We start from the raw sequence: 25,618 nt of genomic DNA, 5'->3' as shown, positions 1-25,618 counted from the left end.
ATTATAAAGTGATGGTGCTATCAACTTGTAAAGCCTCAAATTAAATTTGCTTTTTTTCTCAAACAGGTTTGAGATTTTTTTTTTTTTTTTTCGAGACAAAGTCTTGCTCTGTCACCCAGGCTAGAGTGCAGTGATGCGATCATAGCTCACTGCAGCCTTGACCTTCTGAGTAGCTGGGAATACAGGCATATGCCACCATGCCTGGCTAATTTTCGTATTTCTTTTGCAGAGACAGGGTTTTGCCATGCTGCCCAGGCTGTTCTCCAACTCCTGGGCTCAAGCAATCTGCCTGCCTCAGCGTCCCAAAGTGCTGGAATTACAGGTGTGAGCCACTGCACCCAGCCGGGTTTGAGATTTTATAAAAATATTTTTATGTATTCACTTAGATTATTTAAACTTTGCTTGATAATTAATATTATGACACGTCAGGTGGTGACTAAATGTGTTTTTAAAGTGTTATGTATTTTTTTAATTGTGATAGGAACACTTAACATGAGCTCTACCCTCTCAACAAATTTTAAAGTGCACAATACAGTATTGTTGGCTGGGCACGGTGGCTCACGCCTGTAATTCCAGCGCTTTGGGAGGCCGAGGCGGGCAGATCACAAGGTTAGGAATTAGAGACCAGCCTGGCCAACATGGTGAAACCCCGTCTCTACTTAAAATACAAAAAAATTAGCTGGGTGTGGTGGCATGCGCCTGTGATCCCAGCTACTCAGGAGGCTGAGGCAGGAGAATCGCTTGAACTGAGGAGGCAGAGGCTGCAGTGAGCCGAGATTGAGCCACTGGACTCCAGCCTGGGAGACAAAGCGAGACTCCGCCTCAAAAAAAAACAAAGTGCACAATACAGTATTGTTAATGATAGACACAATGTTGTACAGCAGATCACTAGAACTTATTCATCTTGCAGATATAATGTAGTGTGTGTGTATATGTGTGTTTTATGGTTTCTTAGTTTTTTTGGTTTTGCATTTTGTTTGGGTTTGGGTGGTGGTTTTTTGTTGTTTTACTATTTTTTATTGCATGCATGCAGTGCAATTCATTTCTATAGGCTAGTCTGGAAACCTAATCACTATTTATAACATTATTTTTGTGGGAAAATATGATCCCAGTTACAACATTGACATTTCTTTAGAGATAGAAAGCATTCAGAAGATGGAGACTGCCCACATATATTTTACAGGGATTTGGGCAAACTTTTGTGGACCAGCCACAAATCGCCATTTCCCTAAAATGTTAATATAATGTTTTAAATAGAGCAGCATTTTACTAGTCTACTTATACTATTTATTTAATCTCTGATTTAGTAGTGCTTTCTTAATTAATACATCATTTAAAAAATTGTCCCTGCTCTATCTTCACATTGATTTGTTAGGCATTTTTATGTATGATGTGGCCCAAATATTTATGTCATAAAAATGTATCTTGCATTAGTATAAGCAAATCTGACTATAATCTGAAGAATGTTTATAGTCAGTATTTGACTTCTCAACTAGCATTGGTGTACAGAGTAGGTGAAGAAAAAAAAAAAAAGAATAAAACCGACCACGAAAATCCCCACCTATTTTAGAGAAGTTAGGAAATAAAAGTGTTCACAACAGCCGAGGTCATCTTTAACTTTTCACTTTTCAAAGCAGACTGTTGACTATGAAACACTTTATTTGAGGTAGAAATTAATATTTTAATTGTATTTCTAAAATAATTAAATGTATGTTCTTCAGAAAGCTGAACTTTGGATCATTTAGGTTTGTGGAATTTTAGAAATATATTTAGTTTCTTTCTTTTTTTTTTTTTTTTTTTGGAGACGGAATCTCGCTCTGTCGCCCAGGCTGGAGTGCAATGGTGTGATCTCGGCTCACTGCAACCTTCACCTCTCAGGTTCAAGCAATTCTCCTGCCTCAGCCTCCCGAGTAGTTGGGGTTACAGGCGCCCACCACTATGCCCGGCAAATTTTTGTTGTATTTTTAGTAGAGACGGGGTTTTGCCATGTTGGTCAGGCTGGTCTCGAACTCCTGACCTCAGGTGATCAGCCCACCTTGGCCTCCCAAAGTTCTGGGATTATAGGCATGAGCCATTGCGCCCAGCGTATATTTACTTTCTTTTCAGTGTCTTCTCCACTCTGAATTGGCAGAGTCAAAAGAAAAAAAGTTTATGTCCTTGACTTCCTGCTGAAGGATACCAGCACTGATTCTGTTAATGAACAGCCCTAGTAAAACAACCATAAACCTTTGTGAGAACATTCCTTCCTAGAAGGAGTTGGGTTTGCCCTTTCACAAGATTTAGGTTTCTGTGAAAATTCTTCCAGACGTGCCTTGGCCAGAAAGCATTCTTTCATTTTACTCCGTATAGACGTGCCTTGGCCAGAAAGCATTCTTTCATTTTACTCTGTATTCATGCTATTGAAAGTTGCTTCTGTCAGAGGAAACAAACACTGTGATTGAGGAAATATTGACGAATTTTAAATGACAAGGAAATTGCCACATTGACAGAATTTTGGTCCATCTATTTAAAGATGATTTTTTGAAAAGATATGCATAAGACTCATATTCTGACAAGTTTCACAGAACAATTCAGAGGTTATTACCAAGAGGATCCCACTGAAATCATCAGCCTGCCTTTTTAAAAGAAAAATATTGTTTAGTGAAATAATATGAAGCTCTGATTTTTAGCAAAGAATTGTGAGTGTTTACTGGATTTTCTTCTTTGCTTTTTAGCTGTATGACAAAATTAACACAAAGTCTTCACCACAAATCAGGAATCCTCCAAGCGATGCAGTACAGAGAGCCAAAGAGGTAAGTGATATATTTTATAGAAGTATTTGGCATCATCATATTTGCCACCTTTATTGAAGACATTTCTGTTGCACATTAAGAGGCAGTTTCCCTGGAGTCACAATTTGACTCATTATATTCAGATTCAGTATTCTAAGTTTATTACTGAACATACAGAAAAGAAAAAAAGATCTCTGCGGCAATATTGCCTAGATTTCTAGTTCTGGTTCTGCGATGTAAACTTGAATACATTACCATGAATTTTACTTCTCTTTTTCTGTTTTTTAAAAAAGAAAGTTATTTTACAACACTTGGTGGAAATAGACATGCTATAAAAATTTGAGTTGCTTTTTGAAGGTGGTAATGTTTGAAAGTTAATTAAATTTCTGTAGCAATTAAATATACTGAGTTCAAAGAAGTCATTTTTGTAAATTGTCAAGGTATGTGGCTATATCTGTCACAAACTTTTAAAAACCTATTTATGATAGAAATACAACATTGCAGAAAGTTTGGAAAATAAAAATAGATCCATAATCTCATCACCCTAACACAGTAGTTTCCATTTTTATATATCGTTTTCTAGTCACTCTCCATTTGCATATAAATTTTTTTATAGTTGTAATCAAAATGTGTCTTTTTTTAACCTACCGTTATATAATAAGCATATTTCCATGTTTCTACTTGATCTTTACAAATATAACTTCTAATGACTGCAATATTTTTCTTTGCTGTTATTAAAGTATAACATATTAGCAATTCTCCCATTGTTAGACACATGGGTTTTTTTTTTTTTTCGTTTTTTGATCATGTCAGTCTTTGTGCAAATAAACATTTTTCTTTTAGAAAAATTATTTCTTATAAAGTGAAATTACTATGTGAAAGACTATGAAGGACATAATCCCTTCCCTACCAGATTTTAGACAGAAAGTCTGTACTGGAAGATGGTGTACGTTCACTGAGAAATGAGACCCATGCAGTGGAGGCTGCCCGGCCTGCCCACTTGGTCAGGACTAGCTTGGAGGGGTTGTCTCTGACTTCACCACCAAGGGCTCATAGAAGGGAATTAAGATATCGCTGATAGAGGCATGAATCACCACCCTGTCTTCACAATACGCAGATAGAAGCAGAGAGACTCTGGGGACAATTCTTTGGCTCAACTGGACAGTGAAAACCTGCTGGTTTCCCCCTAGCCCTGCTTAGGTGGAAATACCACACCTCTGTATTTAAAAATAAACTAGGAGAGGAGCAAGGACCCAGAGAGAGTATGTGGTTTTGTCCTCTCATTTCACTAGTAGAGAAACTCGGAGCATAAAATACACCAAGGATAATTGGTTTATCATCTTGAAACAATATGAATTAACAGCATAACCAGCACTCTAATGAACAGGGTATTCGGATAAGAAAGCTCTGTCATTTTTGCTTGTTTGTTTGTTCTTCCCTGAGGCAGTAGTTGAGTAGCACAGAACATTCTAGTTATGATGCTAAAATCTAAGGCTTGGGCCATGTGATCTCACAACATCCCCCTCCTGCCCCAGTAGGAAGCTTTTGTATGGTTTTCACAGGTTGAGGTGAGAGTCCTCCTGGATGGATGGTGGTATGATCCTGCCATCCAGTTGTGCTGAAGCAATCCTTGATTGGCTTGATGGTTGGAATTCAGTTGAGTGTAATGCAAACCTCTGAATCCAGCCATATGCAGTTAGAATAGCAGCAGGTGTTTACTCAGAAAAAGAACAGAGGCTTTTTCATGGGTTCATGTCCCATAAATAACTTATACAGGTAAACTCCATCCTGGTGGTAAAGGAGAACTTTTTAAAACAATTTTATTTGAAAACAATCAATTTTACCTGTGCAGAAAAATGTTAATGACTAATTAGTGAAGAAAATTTGAGTGGAAAGAGAAAATAAGGCTTTAAAAAATTGTTCTCTTAGGCTCCCTGGCGTTTAACCCTAAGAGCCATTAGCAGAGGCATGACTTTCTCTGTGTGGGCAGATGACTATGGGGAATAACATTGATCCGGCAGGCATTTTTGCATTTTCTACATTACTTAAAGAAAAATTACTTGTGTATTCTTAATTAAGTAGTCTAATTAGTTAGTTCTGTTCTTGAAATCGTTTTTATTTGTGCCTGTGTCATTTTGACATTTCTAAAGGCAATTGGCAGTGCTGTTAATATAAAAGAAAACTTCTTATTAACTTTTTGTCCATATTGATTTTTATGGTGAGTTTGGAAAAAGATATTCAGAGATACTCTTCCGTTAAGTTTCATAAATCTGTAATAAATATATGTTGCAGGCTTGTCATTTTGCTTTATATTTTTCAATAACCTTTTAGGTTGTAGTTGACAGACTTTTAGAACAATTTGCTTCATTTTTATTACCATCAATACAGTTCTTCTATGTATTAATAACATTTGAATAAAATGAAAAGTTTTTCAAAATAATTGTTTTGCCTGCCATAAAAATCCACTCATAATTTTTAACTTAAAAGAATTTAACATTTTGTAAATCTTGTGTCATGTTTGTATTATTATATATCTTGTTTATTTTTTAGGTATTGGAAGAAATTTCATGTTACCCTGAGAATAACGACGCAAAGGAACTAAAGCGTATTTTAACACAACCTCATTTCATGGTAAGTAATAATTAAACTTCCATAGAACTGAAACCTCACTTTCAAAAGAAGTTTTTAAACTACCCTCATAAAATGTAGCCAGCTTCATCTCATGCATTTTTATCCATATCATATGAGACTATTAAGATTACAATACCAGGTAATACCAAATATTTTAAGACTCTTGTTTACTTTGTGTCACAACTGTAAAGACACTCTTGGTGAAGTGGCTTTTCAGGGACTGTACTCATCAGACAAGGGATTTTCTTTCTTATGGGGTAGTCCTTTAGTCACTGGAACTGTTTATGTTACTTAAACCACAAAGAACTAAAATTAGAGACAGTTTTCAATAATAAGGAATCGTCTGAATCTAGGTGATATATTGGAAGAATTACATCTCTTTTGACAATGCAAAACTGCTGCACTTTCTTGGTTCATTTCTACTATATGGAAAATGGGAATAACACTTGTATTTAGCCAAATATAAAGCTAAATAACTAAACAAAGCTCAAAGCTCAAAATAGATAAGATACTTTGCTGTGGAAAAAGGTCCATGCTTATCTACCTAACTGCAATACAAAAACACAATTACAGATGGAAATTCATGTTGAATATACCATTTTAAAAGCATTAGCCACATCAGTTTATGTGAAAAATATGTGAAAAGTGGAAAATTTACCTCACTGCCCTTTGGGAGAAAATCTGACTTAAAAGCCTTGTTCTTATAACTACTATTACAGATGATACTTTGAATTTTTATTTATTTATTTACTTTTGAGATGGAGTCTCACCCTGTCACCCAGGGTGGAGTGCAGTGGCGCGATCTCAGCTCACTGCAATCTCCGCCTTCCAGGTTCAAGCAATTCTCCTGCCTAAGCCTCCCGAGTAGCTGGGATTGCAGGCGTGCACCACGACACCTGGATAATTTTTGTATTTTTAGTAGAGACGAGGTTTCACCATGTTGGCCAGGCTGGTCTAGAACTCCTGACCTTACCTCCTGCCTCAGCCTCTCAAAGTGCTGGGATTACAGGCATGAGCCACCATGCCTGGCCACAGGTGACACTTTTAAAATAATAGTAACAGTATAATATGTGTATCAAAGCAATTACCTGTGAGTTATTATATATATGCTGTTTTATGATAGTGTTTCTTTTTTTCTTTTTGTTTTTTTTTTTTTTTGAGACAGAGTTTCGCACTGTCGCCCAGGCTGGAGTGCAGTGGCACAATCTCGGCTCACTGCAAGCTCAGCCTCCCGGGTTCACGCCATTCTCCTGCCTCAGCCTCCTGAGCAGCTAGGACTACAGGTGCCCGCCACCACGCCTGGCTAATTTTTTTGTATTTTTAGTAGAGACGGGGTGTCACTATGTTAACCAGGATAGTCTTGATCTCCTGACCTCGTGATCTGCCCGCCTCAGCCTCCCAAAGTGCTGGGATTACAGGTGTGAGCCACCGTGCCTGTCCCTTTATGATAGTGTTTCTAAACTTTTAACCAAGTTATTGAAATAAAGTTTTTTTCCTCAAAGTAACTACCTGGAAAGAAGCAATTACCCTATTCATCCTTCCTAACTCTCCCACCCAAGCATTAAAGGCTGAATTCAAGTGTAATCCTTGAGAGTATTTGACTTTATTCTATGGTAACAACACTGTCCAGTGAAATACAATTAGGATACAGGTTCTAATGCCTGTAGATGAGTGCATTTTTACAACCTAGGTGTATAAACACAGAACTTCGTTCAAATCTCACCTCTTTTATCAAGATATCTTGTAACCTCTCTACTCTTCTCTTAAACTTTCTCTTCTCTAACTCTTTTCCACTTGTTTGTATTCACCTGCATAACATTCTAATGCTTGCTGGCCTGCCAGAGCAGGTCCCTTCCCAGTGAATGAGCCAGGGCAATTTTTCTTTGTCCTTCCATATCCCAGCCCAGTTTTGTTGTTCTCATTGAGCTTATGATCTCATTTAGTCATTGTAATTATCTCTATTTCACAGAGCAGGAGAATACAGAAACTATATGCTTTATTAATAATCCTCAAATGTGATGAATCACAAATATCTGCAGTTAAATTACCGTTAATATTATCTTGTTCACTGTTTCATGCATATGTGCTGTGTTTCCCCAGATTATAATTCATTCCCTTTTAGACAGCATGTCTTCTATAGCAGGGGTCTCCAACCCCTGGGCCACTGACCAGTACCCATCCGTGGCCTGTTAGGAACCAGGCCGCACAACAGGAGGTGAGCAGCAGGCCAGCAAGCATTACCACCTGTGTCCCCCTCCTGTCAGATCAGCCTAGGCATTAGGTCCTCATAGGAGTGGGAACCCTATTGTGAACTGCGCATGCAAGGGATCTAGGTTGCATACTCCTTATGAGAATCTAATGCCTGATAATCTGAGGTGGAACGGTTTCATCCCAAAACCATTCCCCGACCTCTATCCCCCACCCCCACCCACCCTGCCATCCGTGGAAAAATTGTCTTCCACAAAATGGGTCCCTGGTGCCAAAAAGGTTGGGGACCATTGTTCTATATTATAAAAGTGGTTAAAGATGTGAATTCAGATGACCTGGGGTTGAACTCCATCCTTGCCACCGTAACTTTATGAACTCTGACTCTGAGCCAACCTCGTGGAGTCAGAATAAGAATTAAGTAGCTGATATATCTACTGTGCGTAGCACAATGCTTGACATATGCTTAATGCCTAATAGATGTTATCTGATACCTATTATTAGTTGCTCCATAGTATCTATCATGTATAGGGCACATAGTAAGTTATCAGTAAAACATTGAATAGATTAGGAACCTGCCCATTTGCAGATAGGTTAGCCTCTCCTTGGCTCACTGCTCTGTGCAGTGTTCCATAGCTAGAAACAGATATATAATAAATTTTGGACCAGGCACAGTGGCTCATGCCTGTAATCCCAGCATTTTGGAAGGCCAAGGCAGGAGGATTGCTTGAACCCAGGAGTCAAAGACCAGCCTGGGCAACATTGGGAGACCCCATCTCTACAAAAAATTAAAAATAAACTAGCCAGACATGGTGGCACATGCCTGTAGTCCCAGCTACTTAGGAAGCTGAGGTGGGAGGATCACATGAGCCTGGGAAGTCAAGGCTGAAGTGAGCCATGATGGCACCACTACACTTCAGCCTGGGCAACAGAGCGAGACCCTGTCTCAAAAAGTAAAAAATGCCAGGAACTGTGGCTCATGCTTATAATCCCAGCACTTTGGGAGGCTGAGGAATGACAGTCATTTGAGGTCAGGAGTTCAAGACCAGCCTGGCCAACATGGTGAAACCCCATCTCTACTAAAAATACAAAAAAAAAAAAAAAAAAAAGTAGCCTGGCGTGGTACCACACACCTGTAGTCCCAGCTACTTGAGAGGCTGAGGCACAAGAATCACCTGAACCCAGGAGACAGAGGTTGCAGTGAGCCGAGATCACGCCTCTGCACTCCAGCCTGGGTGAGAGTGAGACTCTGTCTCAAAAAAAAATAAAAATAAAAAATGAATTTGGACAGACATGTCTTTCTATAAATTGCTAAGTAAACTCAGCTCAATTCAGAGAATGATATAGGGCCGTATGAGACCAATAGATCTTTCGGATTTGAAGTAAGCTAAATAAATTAACATATACCCAAATAGGAGCCTTTTTTTTCATCAAAATCATTAAGGCTCATATAGCCCATTGTATGACAGCTTATCTGTCTTCTAAGTCTCGATATGTTTTGCTTTTCTGAAGTCAGAGAGAAGTTAATATGTGCATTGCTATTAGTAAGCATTTTCAGAAATAATAAGTAATTTTTATAATTTATTGAATACCTAGCTAGGTGCTTAAAAGACATTTTCATTCATTTATCAAATAAGTAAATGCCTACTGTATGCCAGGCACACTATGCCGGGCACTAAGGACCTAGTAGTGAATAAGACAAACAAGATCCCTGCCCTCATGGAACTTCCACTCTAGTGGAGGTGGGGTGGGAGGACAGGTAGGAGAGGTAGAGGTAGACAATGAGCAAGTAAGCTAACAAGATAATTTCATATGGCAATAATAACTATGAAGAAATGAAAGGATAATGGTGCAGAGATTATAGTAAAGTGGGAGCTGCTTTAGATAGTCAGGGGAAAGCCCCTCTGAGGAGTAGACATTTGGGCTGAGACTCCTTTGAGGAAGAGCAAATGCAAAGGCCCAGAGGCAGGAAAGAGCTTTGTAGATTCAAGGAGCAGAAGCCCTTTGTGGCTGAGATACAGTTAACAAGGGAGAGAGTGGTACTTCCTGTACCAAGAGAGGTCAGCAGAGGCCAGACCAATTTATTTATTTTTTTAATATATAAAATAAGGCCAGGCATGGTGGCTCACGCCTGTAATCCCAGCATTCTGGGAGGCCAAGGCGGATGGATCACGAGGTCAGGAGTTCGAGACCAGCCTGGCCAACATGGCGAAACCTGTCTCTACTAAAAACACAAAAATTAGCCAGGCATGGTGGTGGGCGCCTGTAGTCCCAGCTACTCAGGAGGCTGAGGCAGGAAAATCTCTTGAACGCAGGAGGCAGAGGTTGCAGTGAGTTGGGATCGCACCACTGCACTCCAGCCTGGGAGACAGAGTGAGACTCCATCTAAAAATACAATAAAAAATATAAATAAATAAAAGCCTTCCAGGCCATTGTAAGGAGTCTGCAGTTTTCTCCTGATTGCAATAGGATGACACTAAGTGATGGCACGCAGGAAAATATCTGATCTGTGCTTTGCTGGAGCTGATGTGTAGAGAACGGACTGTAGGGGGGATAAGAGTTTAGGGAGACCAATTGGAAGGCTGTTGTGAGAGGCTGTAGAGGCTTGGAGAAAGGTGAGGATGGTAGAACATGGGCAGATGGGGTTTCTGTGTTGGAGACGGTTACATACAAGAGGACTTGCTGATGGTTGGGATGTAAGCTGGTGTAATTAAACCCATTTCACAATTCCGAGAGGAAATTGTGCCCTAACAAGGTAAAGAGACTTGCTTAAGGTCACTCACCTAGTCAGTGGCCTCAATGAGGTTCAAGCCAGATCTTGCTAGCGCCAAAGCCTATGCTCCTAAAAGTCAGTTGACTTATAATGCTAATCAGTTTTCTAATAAATTTAAGTTGAGCTCATTGGTCATTCCTAAATAAGCTTATGTGTGGATAATATCTTATGTGGGAAATATAATTCTGAGATATATATATATATATATATATATATATATACTATATTAAATAAGCTTTTAAATGCTGGGGCTTTCTATCTTATAAGCATTTTTAAAATCATGGCTTCAAAATCTTGGTATTTTTAAAGAAATATTAATAGCTAAGGGGAAATATGTTAATACTTACAATTTTTTTATTATGCCAAGGTTTGGGAGTTATTCTTGGCATATTTATAATTTCACACTTATTTGCTCAGTCATCCGAATTTTTCTTTGCTTTCTGATTATTATAACATGATGATCTAACATTGAATTACCCAACACTGAAAATGCAGATACTTGTAGATATTTACAGTAACTAAAGGAAGAGGAAATAAGGGTAAATTTAAACGACTTTAAAACTCTGTGTTTTTTTTTTTTTTAAGAGACGGGGTCTTGCTCTATTGCCCAGACAGGAGTGCAGTGACAGCTTCTTAGCTCACTGTAGCCTTCAACTCCTGGGCAAAGCAATCCTCCTGCCTCAGCCTCCCAAGTAGCTGGGACTACAGGCATGCACCACCATGCCTGTCTACTTTTTTTTATTTTTTGTAGAGACAGGGTGTCTCACTTTGTTGCCCAGACTGGTCTTGAACTCCTGAGCTCAAACAGTCCTCTTTCCTTGGCCTCCCAAAGTGCTGGGATTACAGGCATGAGCTACCACACCTGGCCTAAAATCTGTATCTTTAGAGGTCATCATAAAAGAATATTATCTCACTGATTACTTTTTTAGTTATTCCATTTGAAAGGCTGACTTTTTAAAAAGAATATTTCCTTTTCTTATTGCAGCTGTAAAATATGAAACATTAAATAGATTTTTTCCACTCTAGTCTGATGTTGTTAGTTGTCTTATACATATCCTTACTATAGTACAAAAAGTGAAAGTGTTTTTTTCCTATTACACGATTGTTACGTAGTTAAAACTGACAGCTATTTCAGCTTAGTGACAACTGCTCACTCATACGTCTTAACATATTTGAAGAAAAATGTTCAAATTTTGGTTTCCCTATTTTTTATTTTATATACTCTTTTAAGCTTTTAAAAAGATAGTCTGTAAGTGGCCCCCTTTTTCTGTTTGGATATGAATTAGAGCTTTAGGTTAAGTTTCGTTTTGTGGTAGCAATCATTTACAGTGCCAAATTGTGGTTAATATCGAGTATGACCTTATTTGGTGACATCATTTAAGCATTTTTCTTTTAGAGTCCAGTTTGAGTGTTATTTTATGATTGTGGGCTTGATTCTTCCTTGTAAATAATGCATTAAATACAAATGTTTGCTTATATAATTTAAAAGAATGAGTAGAGGCCTGTAATCCCAGCACTTTGGGAGGCTGGGGTGAGTGAATTGCATGAGCTCAGGAGTTCAAGATCAGCCTGGGCAACATGGTGAAACCCCGTGTCTACAAAAAATACAAGAATTATCTGGGTGTGGTGGCACATGCCTGTGGTCCCAGCTACTTGGGAGGCTGAGGTGGAAGGTTCACTTGAGCCCAAGAGGTCGAGGCTGCAGTGATATGACAAACATAATTTTAGCAAATGAAATGTTCCAGTTTTTACGTTACTGATTTTTGCTTTTTGCCCTAAATCTTGGTTTCTTACGTGACCACAATTAAATCAGAAAAAGAGGGATCTGCCCACATAGCACAGCCTCTATACTTGGGCTCAGGAGTACCAGTACAAGGTGTAGTTAGGGCACTGGTGAGGAAGCCAAGGCCCCCAGGGCCATCATGGAGCACTACTTTCAAGCTATGTATTGCTTAGTGCCCCTTGGTGCTCCTCACCCAAATCCCAGTTTAGACCAGCCTTCTGAGATTGTGAAAATATCTGCCATTTCCATTAGAAACCCAACTGTGTATAATGCTCAAAGCATATTCTTTACTGGTAACAAATCAGCATTATCTTCTTTATGATTTTACCAGATTGTTACCTTTTTTTTTTTTGCCTCGTATGCATGCCTTTAAAATTAAATAGCCAAGTCATGACTTTTTTAAGCCTTTTAATAAAATAACTTAATTTCAGATGCTATGAGTTATTATTTTTAAAGCAATCTTAACTGCATTTCATTATCTGCAGATATTACCACACAGATCCCAAATTAAAATAGAACCAAATTTATAGTTAGCACATAAGAAAATATAATCTTTGTATAAAGCTCCAGACATTTTGATAGCTGTAGATTCTCTTTGAAATAGAAATGTTCAAATATTTATGCTTAATAAAAAGGGTTTATTATGATGGCACAAAAAGTGTGGTGAGTAGAAGGACATTCTTTTTTAGGGAAACAAGGGACATTTTATTGTCGAAGTTCACCAAGCTGACAAATAGAGATGTCAGTTCAAAGAAATCACTTTCTCTTTGTTAATAGGCTTTGCAAAAAGAAGTCATAATAATAATTCTCAACTTATTTTTTATTTAAACAAGTGCTCCAAAAAATATAATGAACAAAAAAATTTAACGTATTTAGAGTTTGAGTTCCATATCATATGTGATATTTTGGAAGATTACGTTTTTAAGGTACATCTGTGTGTATTTTTTTTCTTTTTCTAAATCATATGCTATAAATTATTTTCATCCTTTGGGTTATATAAAAGTGTCATTGTAAATGCCATTGATGAAAGATACTTGCTCAATACTCCAATTGTTGCACCATTTCTTTTTAAATTTGTTTCAATTCTAAGCCCCAGCACAAATTTGCCAACTCTATTTATAGATGATTCTTTTAGCTAAATTATTTGAAATTGTACCGTCTACCTTCATTTGAACAAGTTAGTTGATAACACCTCTGACCCAGATAATCATCAAACACATCTCTTCATTGATTCACTGATTTATTCACTTACGTTTTAAAAAATCTATTTATCATGATTGTCACAAAAGAATTGAGATAGTTGGATGTCGATATTACACACTTTATGTTCTCTTTAGATGAATGATACCTTTGAGAGGAAAAGAATGAGATATGTTTATAGAATAAATTTGTCAGCCCCATGTCTACAAAGAAAACACTTAAAAATTAGCCAGGTGTGGTGGCATGCACCTGTGGTCCCAGCTACACAGAAGGCTGCAAAGGAAGGATCGCTTGAGCCCAGGAGATGAAGCCTGCAGTGAGCTGAGATCTCACCACTGCACTGCACCCTGGGTGACAGAGTGAGACCCTGTCTCAAAATAAATAAATAAATAAAATAAATTTCTGCTGAAATAGTAATGTTATTAATAATTTTTTTCTTCATAAAACACTAGGCCTTACTTCAGACTCACGACGTAGTGGCACATGAAGTTTACAGTGATGAAGCATTGAGGGTCACACCTCCTCCCACCTCTCCCTATTTAAACGGCGATTCTCCAGAAAGTGCTAACGGAGACATGGATATGGAGAATGTGACCAGAGTTCGGCTGGTACAGTTCCAAAAGAACACAGATGAACCAATGGTAAGTAGGAAGAGAAAGTTTTCAATACTCTCATAAAATCCCAGCATGAGTTATATCAACTAACTTCAACCTATGCTACTAGGAGTTGGGGAGGGAAGGAAGATATGGATAGTTTTAAAGAAATCAGTTTCCAGATCTTCAGTTTCCCCCTGCCCTTCTTTTCTAGAATTGTTCTGCCTGAAACTATGTCTTAGGCGTTCCGGTTCTCTTTCTCACCTCTCCTTTCACAATTGCCCTTCAACCAAAAAAAGGGGAACATACTGTAACATTCCTCCAGGGTGTAAAAACCTCTGGGGCAGCAAAGAAAGGGACAATTTGAAATATTGGTATTGGTATTGAGAAAGTGAATGTCTAGTAACATTGTAAAAATCATCCTTTTATAAATCTTATAGTTTTCAGATCTTTTGCCTTCAACAAAATTAGAGGAAGATTAATTCAGGGGGCATTCAAAGAATTGAGTAACACTGCTGAAATAAATTTCTTCCACTCCCAGCTACCTACTTAATATGAATCAATTTACTCAGTGCTTGGGAGTAGAGTTGGAAGAGAATTGATGCTGAACCTTGCTTCCATTCTCATAGAATTCTCGTAGACTGAGAAGATCAAGGAAAGGCTCCTTGATGTTAACTGAACAGAGCAAGGGGAGTGAGGGGAAGCAGGGGAATACCATTCAGGCAAACCAAATAGCACATGTGTAAACCTGGTAGTAAAAAGGCTCTTATCATAGTTTCCCAATGGAAAGAAGGCACCATGGCTGAACTGCAGACAGCAAGGTGAGTGGCTGGAACAGAATCATACAAGTGTTGGAAGACATGTTAAGGATTATGTTCATTATCTTAAAAACAATGGGAGGCTATTGAAGACTTTCAAGCAGGGGGATAATATCAGATTTTTGTTTTAGAAATATCACTCTAGAGAATGTATGAGAGGGGTCAAGAGTGGATGTACAGGAACCAGTTAAGAGGCTGTTATTGCAGCAGTGCAGGGCAGATATGATGGAACTCTGAACTTGAGGGATGGATGTCAAGATGGAAAGAAGTGAACACATTTAAGAAATAATGAAAGAGTAGGTAAAATCAGTAAGCCTTAACAATGGATTGACAGTTGAACTGAGGGAGAAGCAAGGATCAAGCACAGCCCTTAAGCTTTAGTCTTCTAAAACTGAATGGACGTTGAGACAGGGAACATTGGATAAGTTCCAAGTTGGAGGAGAAACCATATCTTTAGAAGAGGAAAAAAATTCAAATTTATGCATTCATATCTTTTTCCTCAGAACATAGAAAAGGGATATTAGGATATAGAAAAACAAATTACCTACTTCTGAAAGTTGCCTTTTAGATTAAGGGAAAAGTTATAGCAGTGACTCTATGACCATGATTTTTGGAGAGCCCTCAGCTTAGACATTTCTGGTCCTAATCCTCATTTAGTAATCTTTGCCAGTTATACAGTATCTTGTTGCAGCACATGGGGGGCATGCAGATCACCTCACCCCTTCTGGTACTATCCAGGCAACTCTTTGGCTTAAGAGCATAGGCTACAGCAGGTTTTGGGTGTCTTGGGCAAATCACTTCATGTCAGTGGACCTCAGTTGGCTCATCTCTAAAAGCATAGTTGACTAAATGAATGATCCCCAAGATCCCACCTAGCTCTGAAAGTCTAATATTCCATTCATTCATTTTATATATTCATTCATTTATTCACCAAATATTTTTGAAGTCCCTACTAAGTGCAAATCACTCTTATTAGATGCCAGTGATCTATTGTCAGATAAGAGACTGCCCCTTACTAGAGCTCACGTTCCACAGGGCTGGCTACATTAAACAAGTAAATTTGTAGCTTAGCACGGTTTACTTAACAAGCCCAGTTATGACAGAGCTGGAGAGGAGAGAAAGCTGTGTTGGAGAGGCAGGAAGAATGTGTGATGTTCAGCCAGGCAAAGCAGGCAAGAAGTTAGAAGGGACCACAAGAAGGAGGCCTCAGAGTGTCTTGGGATCATTATGTTCTCAAGCAGTCCAATGACAGCTGCTTGATTGTTTGTGTGAAGACTCACTACACAGAAACATAGACTGAATTGGCCTGGTGCAGTGGCTCACACCTGTAATCCCAGCACTTTGGGAGGACGAGGCGGGCGGATCACGAGGTCAGGAGTTCGAGACCAGCGTGGCCAATATGGTGAAACCCCATCTCTACTAAAAATACAAAAATTAGCCAGGTGTGCTGGCACTCGCCTGTAATCCTAGCTACTCAGGAGACTGAGGCAGAAGAATCGCTTGAACCCGGGAGGCGGAGGTTGCAGTGAGCCAAGATCGCGCCACTGCACTCCAGCCTGGGCAACAGAGTGAGACTCCGTTTCAAAAAAAAAAGAAAAGAAAAAAGAAACATAGACTGAATAAAAGCATAAAACTACATCCCTGAGTTACTTTTTCAGAAAGCATAAAATGGTCTTGAGTCTCCCCTAAAAGTCTCCTTCCAAAAGCTTTTCTGTCTTCGATGATCCTAGTGAAGATGTATATTTCTTCTCCTTTTGATGGGTTTCCATGAAAACAGGAATTATTTTATGTGAAATATAAAATATATATTTTCAATAATAGAATGTAAATCTCTAATGCATTTAATACAACTTTATTTGCTTTCTTAGTTGTCTTATTCAAAGCATTATGTTACTGTGCAGGATATTCCTATATGATCTGTTTTGTTTTTCAGATCCTCTACAATGTGTCCATTCCTCAAGGGTGACATACTCCTGTTACACACCTCTGTTTTCCCATTTGTAGCATCATACTCATAATTTTTTTTTATTGATTGGAATTCCCATAGTTGCAAGTGACAAAAATCAAGCTTGAACTAGCTTACAAAATAGAGGAAAGGCTTATATAAACAGGGAAAGGCCAGGAGTATAACTTTCCTAATAGCTCCCCTCAAGCTGGTAGGTTCAGGAGTAGGCACCTAACCCAAGCTATGCCAATGCCTTCCCTAGAATTTGTGAACTTGGGAACAGAGAGAACGTGAATCAGTTCCTCTCTACAGAGAAATGTTTGGGACCTACAGAATAATAAATGTTAACTACAGTTGGTTTGAGGTGAACTTCTCCTGGCCATGGGAGACCCTTTTTGTCTCATTTGCTACTGTACCTAGCAGAGTGCCTGCCTCATAGTAAATTCACGTTAATGTTAGTTGAATGAATACATAAATCTATTAGTTTCAAGGGCGGAACCTCTATTGTACTATCATTTCCCTTATGAAATTAGATTTGACTTACACACTAATTTACAACATTTTTCCAGGAACACTTTTCTTAGTAACCATACAAGCTGATTGAATGTACAAGTTGGAAATGAAACTTGAATATTACAATTGAATCTTAGGACTGGAAACATTTTGATAAATCAGTTTTTCACATTGCTCACCTACCACTTCTGAAAACTGCAAAATAGGAACCATGCAAAGTTATAGTTTGTGGAATGGTACAAATTAAGTTTAGAGTATAAAGTCTCAGGTATTTTTATCAAGCTTTCTGACAGTGTTATTCTCTAGTGAAAAATAAAAGACACAGTCCCTACCCTTAACCGTCTCAAATTCAAGGCCACTTTCCAGCAAGGGAGCCTGTTAAAAAGTACAGATTTCTGTGCTCCATTCCAGGCCTCCTGAGCTTAAATCTAAAGAGTGGGTTTAAGAGTCAGCATTATTTAAAATTTCCCTGTGTGATTCTTAGGATTAACCAGATCTAGTGCAAAAAATATGTTTATGAATGCTTGTTTTTTTTAATAGTGGATAATCAGAAAACAAAAAGTAATCCACTCTGTAGAATAGTATTCTGGCATTAAATGTGACTGTAGAACTTTCATTTCTGGCCAAGATAGAGTAACTGGGAGCAGATTTATCCTCTCATTTGAAACAACCCAACATATAAAAAACAAAATCTCATGAAAGAACAGTTTTCAAGACATTAGACATCAGGCAACTAAGGACAGTGATCTCTTATGAGACAGGAAACAAGGTGACCCATATGAATGCCCCACCATGCTGCCTTGAGAGAGTTTCCAGGCCACAGCACAGGGAGGGGAACTAAGGCAGAGTAGGCAGACTCCCTAAATTGAGGGGACAGAGCTGAGAGTCTGGGGTGACCAAAGCAACTAGAGTTCATAGGACAGAGTACTGAAGAGGAGAGAGCTGCACACAGAGAGAACCTCAGATCTGTAGAGGATCTCCCTCAAGTATTCAGCAGAGTATCAATCAGTGCGTGTCTAATAGGAAATTCCCCAACACTGAGAAACTCCCCAACACTCTCCACTTTGGATGGAAAAAAAAACCATCCAAAAGGATTGGAAGGAACAGCGCCTGCACTACCTGTTCCCACCAGTCAGACTAGAAAAATTTCTAATTCATGGCTCATTGTGTAGAGTGCTCAGGGAAGTCTTATCTCTGTAATGAGAAGTAATTAGCCCCAAACTGACAACTGCTCCAGACCTGCCTAATGGATCATGAACGCAAGACCCAAAGGATCAAACTATGTCCGAGTAACTGATCTAAGTCTCAGAACAAAACATAAGAATATTTTTAGGAATACAAAAACATCAACTATGCAACAAATTCACAATGTCTGACATCTAATCAAAGATTACTAGGCATGTGAAAAGACCAGAAAGTGTGACCTATAATATGGAGAATAATCAATCAAAAATGACATAGAACTGACAGATAATAGAATTAGCAGGAAAATACACTATGGGATTAATGGCAGATTAGACATTTCAGAAGAGATTAGTGAACTTGAAGACAGAGCAATAAAAACTATCCAAAATGAAACACAGCAAGAAAAAGAATTTTTAAAGATGAAAAGAGCATCACTGAGCTGTGGGACAACTTCAGTCAGCCTAATACATGGTTAATTGGAGTTCATGAAGAAGAGAGGAAAAGAAAGAAGAAATGTTTGAAGAAATAATGACTGAAAACATTCCAAACTTGATGAAAACTATAAACCCACAGATCCAAACACCATGGCAAACCCCAAGCACAAGAAACGTGAAGAAAACAATACCAAGCTACATCATAATCAAACTGCTTAGAACCTATGACAAAGAGAAAATCTGAGAAACAGACCAAAAAAAAAACAAAAAAAAAAAAAGAAAGAAATTGGGAGACAGAGGTAGGAGAATTGCTTGAGCCTGGTAGGTGGAGGTTGGAGTGAGCCAAGACATCATGCCACCGCACTCCAGCCTGGGCGACAGAGCGAGACTCCATCTCAAAAAAAAAAAAAAAAGAAAGAAGAAAGAAATTTTACACACAGAGGAACAAACATAAGGATGACATCAGTGTCTTATCGGAAGCAGTACAAACAAGACCAGTGTCATAAAGTACTAAAAACAAACATTTCTCAACTTAGAATTCTAAACCAAGCAGAAGTATCTTTCAAGAACAAGAAGGCAAAATAAAAATGTCTTCAGACATACCAAAACTGAAAGAATTCAGCAGACCCACACTATAAGACCCACAGTATATTTAGGACATTCTTCAGGCAGAAGGAAAATGATAACAGATTGAAATCTGAGTCTACAAAAAGGGAATAAAGAGCACTGGAAATGATAGCTATATGAGTAAATCTATAAGTTCTTTTTCTTATTACTTCAATCTCTTATAATTGGCAATTTAAACAAAAATAACAATGTGTTTTAGAGTTTATAGTATTTGGAAAAATAAAATGTATGACAACAGTAGCACAAAGGTCAGGAAGAAAGACATAGAAGTACTATATACTATTGTAAGGCTCTTATATGATGTAGGGGGGATAAGGGTTATATGTGAAGTGGTATAATATCACTTGAAGGTACACTGACAAGTTAAAGATAGATGCTATAAACCCTAATGCAACCACTAAAACAACAAAATGAAGAGTTGTGAGAGAAAACACAGGAGAGAAAACAGAATAAAAAATAATACAAAGAAAGGCAGAAAAAGATAACAGAACAGGTGGAACAAATAGAAGTCAAATAGCAAGAATATATATTTATACCAGACTGTATCAATCATCATGTTCTGTTTGTAAAACATGTACTTCATACACAAAGAATAGTTTCAAAGTAAAAAGGTAGAAGCCAGGTTTGGTGGTGCATGCCTGTAGTTCCAGCTACTTGGGAGGCTGAGGCAGGAGGATCACTTGAGCTCAGGAGTTCGAGGATGCAGTGGGCTATGATTGCACCACTGTGCTCCAGCCTGGGTGACAGTGTGAGACTTCATCTCTTAAAAAAAAAAAAAAAAAAGTAAGAAGATAGAAAAAGATATACTGTGATAACATTAATCAAAAGGTAGCTGGAGTAGCTTTATTGATATCAAAGTATATTCTTAGACCACACTGGGATTAAATTAGACATGAATAACAGAGAGAGAGAAATCGCCAAGTACTTGAAAACTAAATAACACAATTCTAAGTAACCCATGAATTAAAGAGGAAATCAAAAGGGAAATTAAAAAGTATTTTGTAATGAATTAAAATGAACCACAGTATGTCAGAATTTGCAGGATGCCACTAAAGCAGTACTTAGGGAGAAATATGTACCATTAAACACCTATATTAGAAAAGAAGAAACATCTCAAATCAATGACTTCAGCTTATACCTTAAAAGTAACTAGGACAAAATGGAGTAAATTAAACCCAAAATGAGTAGAAGAGAAGAAGTAATAAAGATCAAAGTGGAAATTAATGAAATAGAAAGCAGAAAGCAATAGAGTATCAATAAAACAAAAAATACTTTTTCTTTGGAAAGATCAGACTGATCAGGAAAAATGGCTATACAGTCACGGGGAAAAAAAACATGAATTACCAACATCAGGCATGAGAGAAGGGGCATCACTACAGAGTCTACAGATATAAAAAAGATGATAAAGAAATAAACAGATTTATGCCAATAAATTCAACAACTTAGATAAAATGGAAAAATTCCCTGGGAGACAGAAACTACTAAAGCTTATTTAAGAAGGAATAAACTGAATTGCCCTATACTATTTGAAAATTGAATTTGTAGTTAAAAACTGTTCCTCAAAGAAAACTCCAGGTCAAGATGGCTTCACTGGTAAATTCTGTCAAACATACAATGGAGAAATAATACCAATTCTATACAAACTCTTTTCAAAACATTGAAAAAAAAGGAATTTTTCCCAGCTCATTCTAGGAAGCTAGCATTACCCTGATACCAAAACCAGTTAAGACATTACAAAGAAAGAAAACTATAGACTAGTATTCCTCATGAATGTAGATGTAAAAATTCTAAACAAAATCTTAGCAAAGCAAATCCAACAATATATGAAAAGGTTAATATGTTCTCACTTTAGCAGCACATATACTAAAATATAAACAGTACAGAAAATATTATCATGGCCTCTGTATAAGGATGACATACAAATGCATGAAGTGTTCCAGATCTTTAAAATATATATATGTTATGATCAAATGGTGATTAACCCAGGAATACAGCTTTACTTATAATAGCCCAAACCAGGAAACAATTCAGTGGGTGAGTGGATAAACTGATATGTCCATACAATGGAATACCACTCAGCAAGAACAAAGAACAAACTACTGATACATGCAACATCATGGTGGAATCTCAAAATAATTATGCTGAGTGAAAAAAGCAACAAAAAGGTTCATACTGTATGATTTCATTTATGTACAGTGCAAACAAATCTGTAGTCAGCAAAAGTTGACTGTATCAGCCTTTGACTGGTCAACAACTATATTATCAGCTTTTTGATTGTCACATTAGTAGTTGCTTAGGGATGTGGTGGGGAGGGTATGGAGGGATGGGAGAATATCACCAACGAGCATGAGGAAACTTTTGGGAATGATAGATATATCACTATCCTGATTGTGGCCATAGTTTCATACATATGTCAAACTTATCAAATTGTACACTTTAAATATGTGTATGTCAATTATATATCAATGAAAACTGTTTTTAAAAATAATAGGCAACATTAAAAATGGAGCAACAGGGAAAATAATCATAATTAGAAGATTTAAAAGCACTATCGGCCAGGCATGGTGACTCACACCTGTAATGCCAGCACTTTGGGAGGCCGAAGCAGGTGGATCACTTGAGGTCGGCAGTTTGAAAACAGCCTGGCCAACATAGTGAACCATCTCTTTCCTTACCCTCGTCTCTACTAAAAATACAAAAATTAGCTTGGCATGGTGGCAGGCACCTTTAATCCCAGCTACTCAGGAGGCTGAAGCAGGAGAATCACTTGAACCCTGGAGGTAGAGGTAGCAGTAAGCTGTGATCGTGCCACTGCACTCCAGCCTGGGTGACAGAATGAGACTCTGTCTCAAAAAAAAAAGAAAAGAAAAGAAAATAGTGTGTTAAAAGCATTATATAAAATGTATGTATATAGCAATCAAAAAGTCAAAAATAGTATTTTTGTCATGGAGCAATTTTGTGTGCGTGGCATACTGGATGGTCTTCTCCATTTTCCATATTTTCTTTAATTTTTTTTAACTTTGGTAATTAAAATTATCTACCACAAAATCACAAATATTAAGAGAAGTACTGTCATAGTAATTCTACTTTTACTGAACTTTTTATTTTTTTTTAACAGGGAATCACTTTAAAAATGAATGAACTAAATCATTGTATTGTTGCAAGAATTATGCATGGTGGCATGATTCACAGGCAAGGTAAGTTTCATATATATTTCTTTCTTTGCCTTCCTTAATTTTTTTTCCCTGTAGCCTAGTGAAGAAAATGTTTTTGTTTGTTTTGTTTTTGAGATGGGGTCTCACTATGTTGCCCAGACTGGTCTTGAGCTCCTAGGTGCAAGCAATCCTCCCGTCTCAGCTTTCCACAGGTGCATGCCATCACACCCAGCTAAGAAAGTATAAAGGATACATATAAAGAATCTTTTAAAATCATCTTTGATTTTAATCATTATTGGCCTCCATTGTTTCTTATTCATCTGCACATGCTCTAGCATGTAGATAATGAAGGGAGAATATATTAAAGTTCTGTTAGCCAGAGCATCTCTGTATTAGATTACTACTTATGGGGACCACGGGAGATAAAGCAAACAATTACACTGGGCCTCACGATGTAGGAGAGACATCTGTTCTAGAGTAAAAGATATATGTAAATAAATAACCATTTAAGAAGTGTTCTCTCATTCATTTAGGAATTAGATATGCTATTTATAAATTAGGACATCATAGAGATAAATAATACAAAAATTAAATGGTAAGAGATGTCAAATCGATGATTAAATTATTAATACCTGCCATGGTGAGTGCAGTCATTCTGTGGAGAGAATTCACTAAGAACTGGAATAGACAAAGAATGATGTGGGGGGTTTTTTTGAGACAAGGTCTGGCTCAGTCACCCAGGCTGTGCAATGGCACAATCTTGGCTCACTGCAACCTCTCCTCCCGGGCTCAAGCAATCCTCCCACCTCAGCCTCCTGAGTAGCTGGGACCACAGGTGCACACCACCATGCCTGGCTAACTTTTGATATTTTTGTAGAGATGGGGTTTTACCATGTTGCCCAGACTGGTCTCCAATTCTTGAACTCAAGCAATCTGCCTGCCTCCTCCCAAAGTGCTGGGATTATAGGCATGAGCTACCTTGCCCAGCTCGAAGAATGGTTTTTTAAGAAGGTGCACCTTCAGTTAACTCTCAAGGATGGGCAGGGTTTGGACATGTGGATTTAGGCTTTTTCTTTGAAAGGATTGAGTTATATGCACTAGTATTTAGAGGATGTTCTAAAAATGATTCTTCTGGCAGACTCTCTGTCTTTGAGATAGGGTTATTTTTGTACTTAACACCTCTTTCCTTACCCCCAGAGAGCGAGAAGTAACACTCTAAGCATTTTAGTGCCTTATTCTCCTCTTGAGAATAAGAGGAGACCACTGTGTACACAACATGATGTCTGGCATCATTGCTGCTTTCAGAGGAATCTTTATAGGCGTGGAGGGTGTACAGCACTCCCACAGGAGGATATTTGGTTTTAGATTCCAGTATGTGTTTTTTGTTTGCTATTTCTAATAATTTTTATATGTTCAGTAAAGCCACAACATCATTATTTCTTTTTTTTTCTTTTCTTTTTTGTTTTTTATTATACTTTCAGTTCTAGGGTACATGTGCACAATGTGCAGGTTTGATACATAGGTATACATGTGCCATGTTGGTTTGCTGCACCCATCAACTCATCATTTACATTAGGTATTTCTCCTAATGCTATCCCTCCCCCAGCCCCCCACCCCCTGACAGGCCCCAGTGTGTGATGTTCCCCGCCCTGTGTCCAGGTGATCTCATTGTTCAGTTCCCACCTACGAGTGAGAACATACGGTGTTTGGTTTTCTGTCCTTGTGATAGTTTGCTGAGAATGATGGTTTCCAGCTTCATCCATGTCCCTGCAAAGGACATGAACTCATCCTTTTTTATGGCTGCATAGTATTTCATGGTGTATATGTGCCACATTTTCTTAATCCAGTCTATCAATGATGGACATTTGGGTTGGTTCCAAGTCTTTGCTATTGTAAATAGTGCTGCAATAAACATACATGTGCATGTGTCTTTATAGTAGCATGATTTATAATCCTTTAGGTATATACTCAGTAATGAGATGGCTGGGTCAAATGGTAATTCTAGTTCTAGATCCTTGAGGAATCGCCACACTGTCTTCCACAGTGGTTGAACTAGTTTACACTCCCACCAACAGTGTAAAAGTGTTCCTATTTCTCCACATCCTCTCCAGCACCTGTTGTTTCCTGACTTTTTAATGATTGCCATTCTAACTGGCGTGAGATGGTATCTCATTGTAGTTTTGATTTGCATTTCTCTGATGACCAGTGATGATGAGCATTTTTTCAGGTGTCTGTTGGCTGCATGGATATCTTCTTTTGAGAAGTGTCTGTTCAAATCCTTTGCTCACTTTTTGATGGGGTTCTTTGTTTTTTTCTTGTAAATTTGTTTGAGTTCTTTGTAGATTCTGGATATTAGCCCTTTGTCAGATGGGTAGATTGCAAAAATTCTCTCCCATTCTGTAGGTTGCCTGTTCACTCTGATGGTAGTTTCTTTTGCCATGCAGAAGCTCTTTAGCTTAATTAGATCCCATTTGTCAATTTTGGATTTTGTTGCCATTACTTTTGGTGTTTTAGTCATGAAGTCCTTGCCCATGCCTATGTCCTGAATGGCACTGTCTAGGCTTTCTTCTAGGGTTTTTATGGTTTTAGGTCTAATATTTAAGTCTTTAATCCATCTTGAATTAGTTTTTGTATAAGGTGTAAGGAAGGGATCCAGTTTCAGCTTTCTACATATGGCTAGCCAGTTTTCCCAGCACCATTTATTAAATAGAGAATCCTTTCCCCATTTCATGTTTTTGTCAGGTTTGTCAAAGATCAGATGGTTGGAGATGTGTGGCATTATTTCTGAGGCCTCTGTTCTGTTCCGTTTGTCTATATATCTGTTTTGGTATGAGTACCATGCTGTTTTGGTTACTGTAGCCTTGTAGTATAGTTTGAAGTCAGGTAGTGTGATGCCTCCAGCTTTGTTCTCTTTGCTTAGGATTGTCTTGGCAATGCGGGCTCTTTTTTGGGTCCATGTGAACTTTAAAGTAGTTTTTTCCAATT

At 38.0% G+C, this 25,618-nt stretch overlaps 1 protein-coding gene and 1 non-coding gene across 18 annotated transcripts in view; both read left to right on the top strand.

Moving 5' to 3' along the window:
- Nucleotides 1-25,618, top strand: part of CASK (calcium/calmodulin dependent serine protein kinase) — a 412,700-nt gene that overhangs the window by 334,395 nt on the left and 52,687 nt on the right. For all 17 annotated transcript variants that reach the window (XM_055376433.2, XM_055376435.2, XM_004064027.4 and 14 more), the window contains 4 exons: nucleotides 2,715-2,792; nucleotides 5,322-5,402; nucleotides 13,816-14,004; nucleotides 22,597-22,675. In XM_055376433.2, coding sequence (XP_055232408.1) covers nucleotides 2,715-2,792; nucleotides 5,322-5,402; nucleotides 13,816-14,004; nucleotides 22,597-22,675 — 427 coding nt within the window. The remainder of the gene's footprint in view (nucleotides 1-2,714; nucleotides 2,793-5,321; nucleotides 5,403-13,815; nucleotides 14,005-22,596; nucleotides 22,676-25,618) is intronic.
- LOC115932492 (U6 spliceosomal RNA) lies at nucleotides 21,318-21,424 on the top strand. The gene has a single exon (XR_004068768.1). It is a non-coding gene; the product is annotated as a U6 spliceosomal RNA (small nuclear RNA).

Source organism: Gorilla gorilla, chromosome X (genome assembly GCF_029281585.2).
Source record: "Gorilla gorilla gorilla isolate KB3781 chromosome X, NHGRI_mGorGor1-v2.1_pri, whole genome shotgun sequence".
Taxonomy (NCBI): domain Eukaryota; kingdom Metazoa; phylum Chordata; class Mammalia; order Primates; family Hominidae; genus Gorilla; species Gorilla gorilla.
The sequence above is the reverse complement of the archived record's forward strand: the minus strand, read 5'-3'. Positions and strand labels throughout refer to the sequence as shown.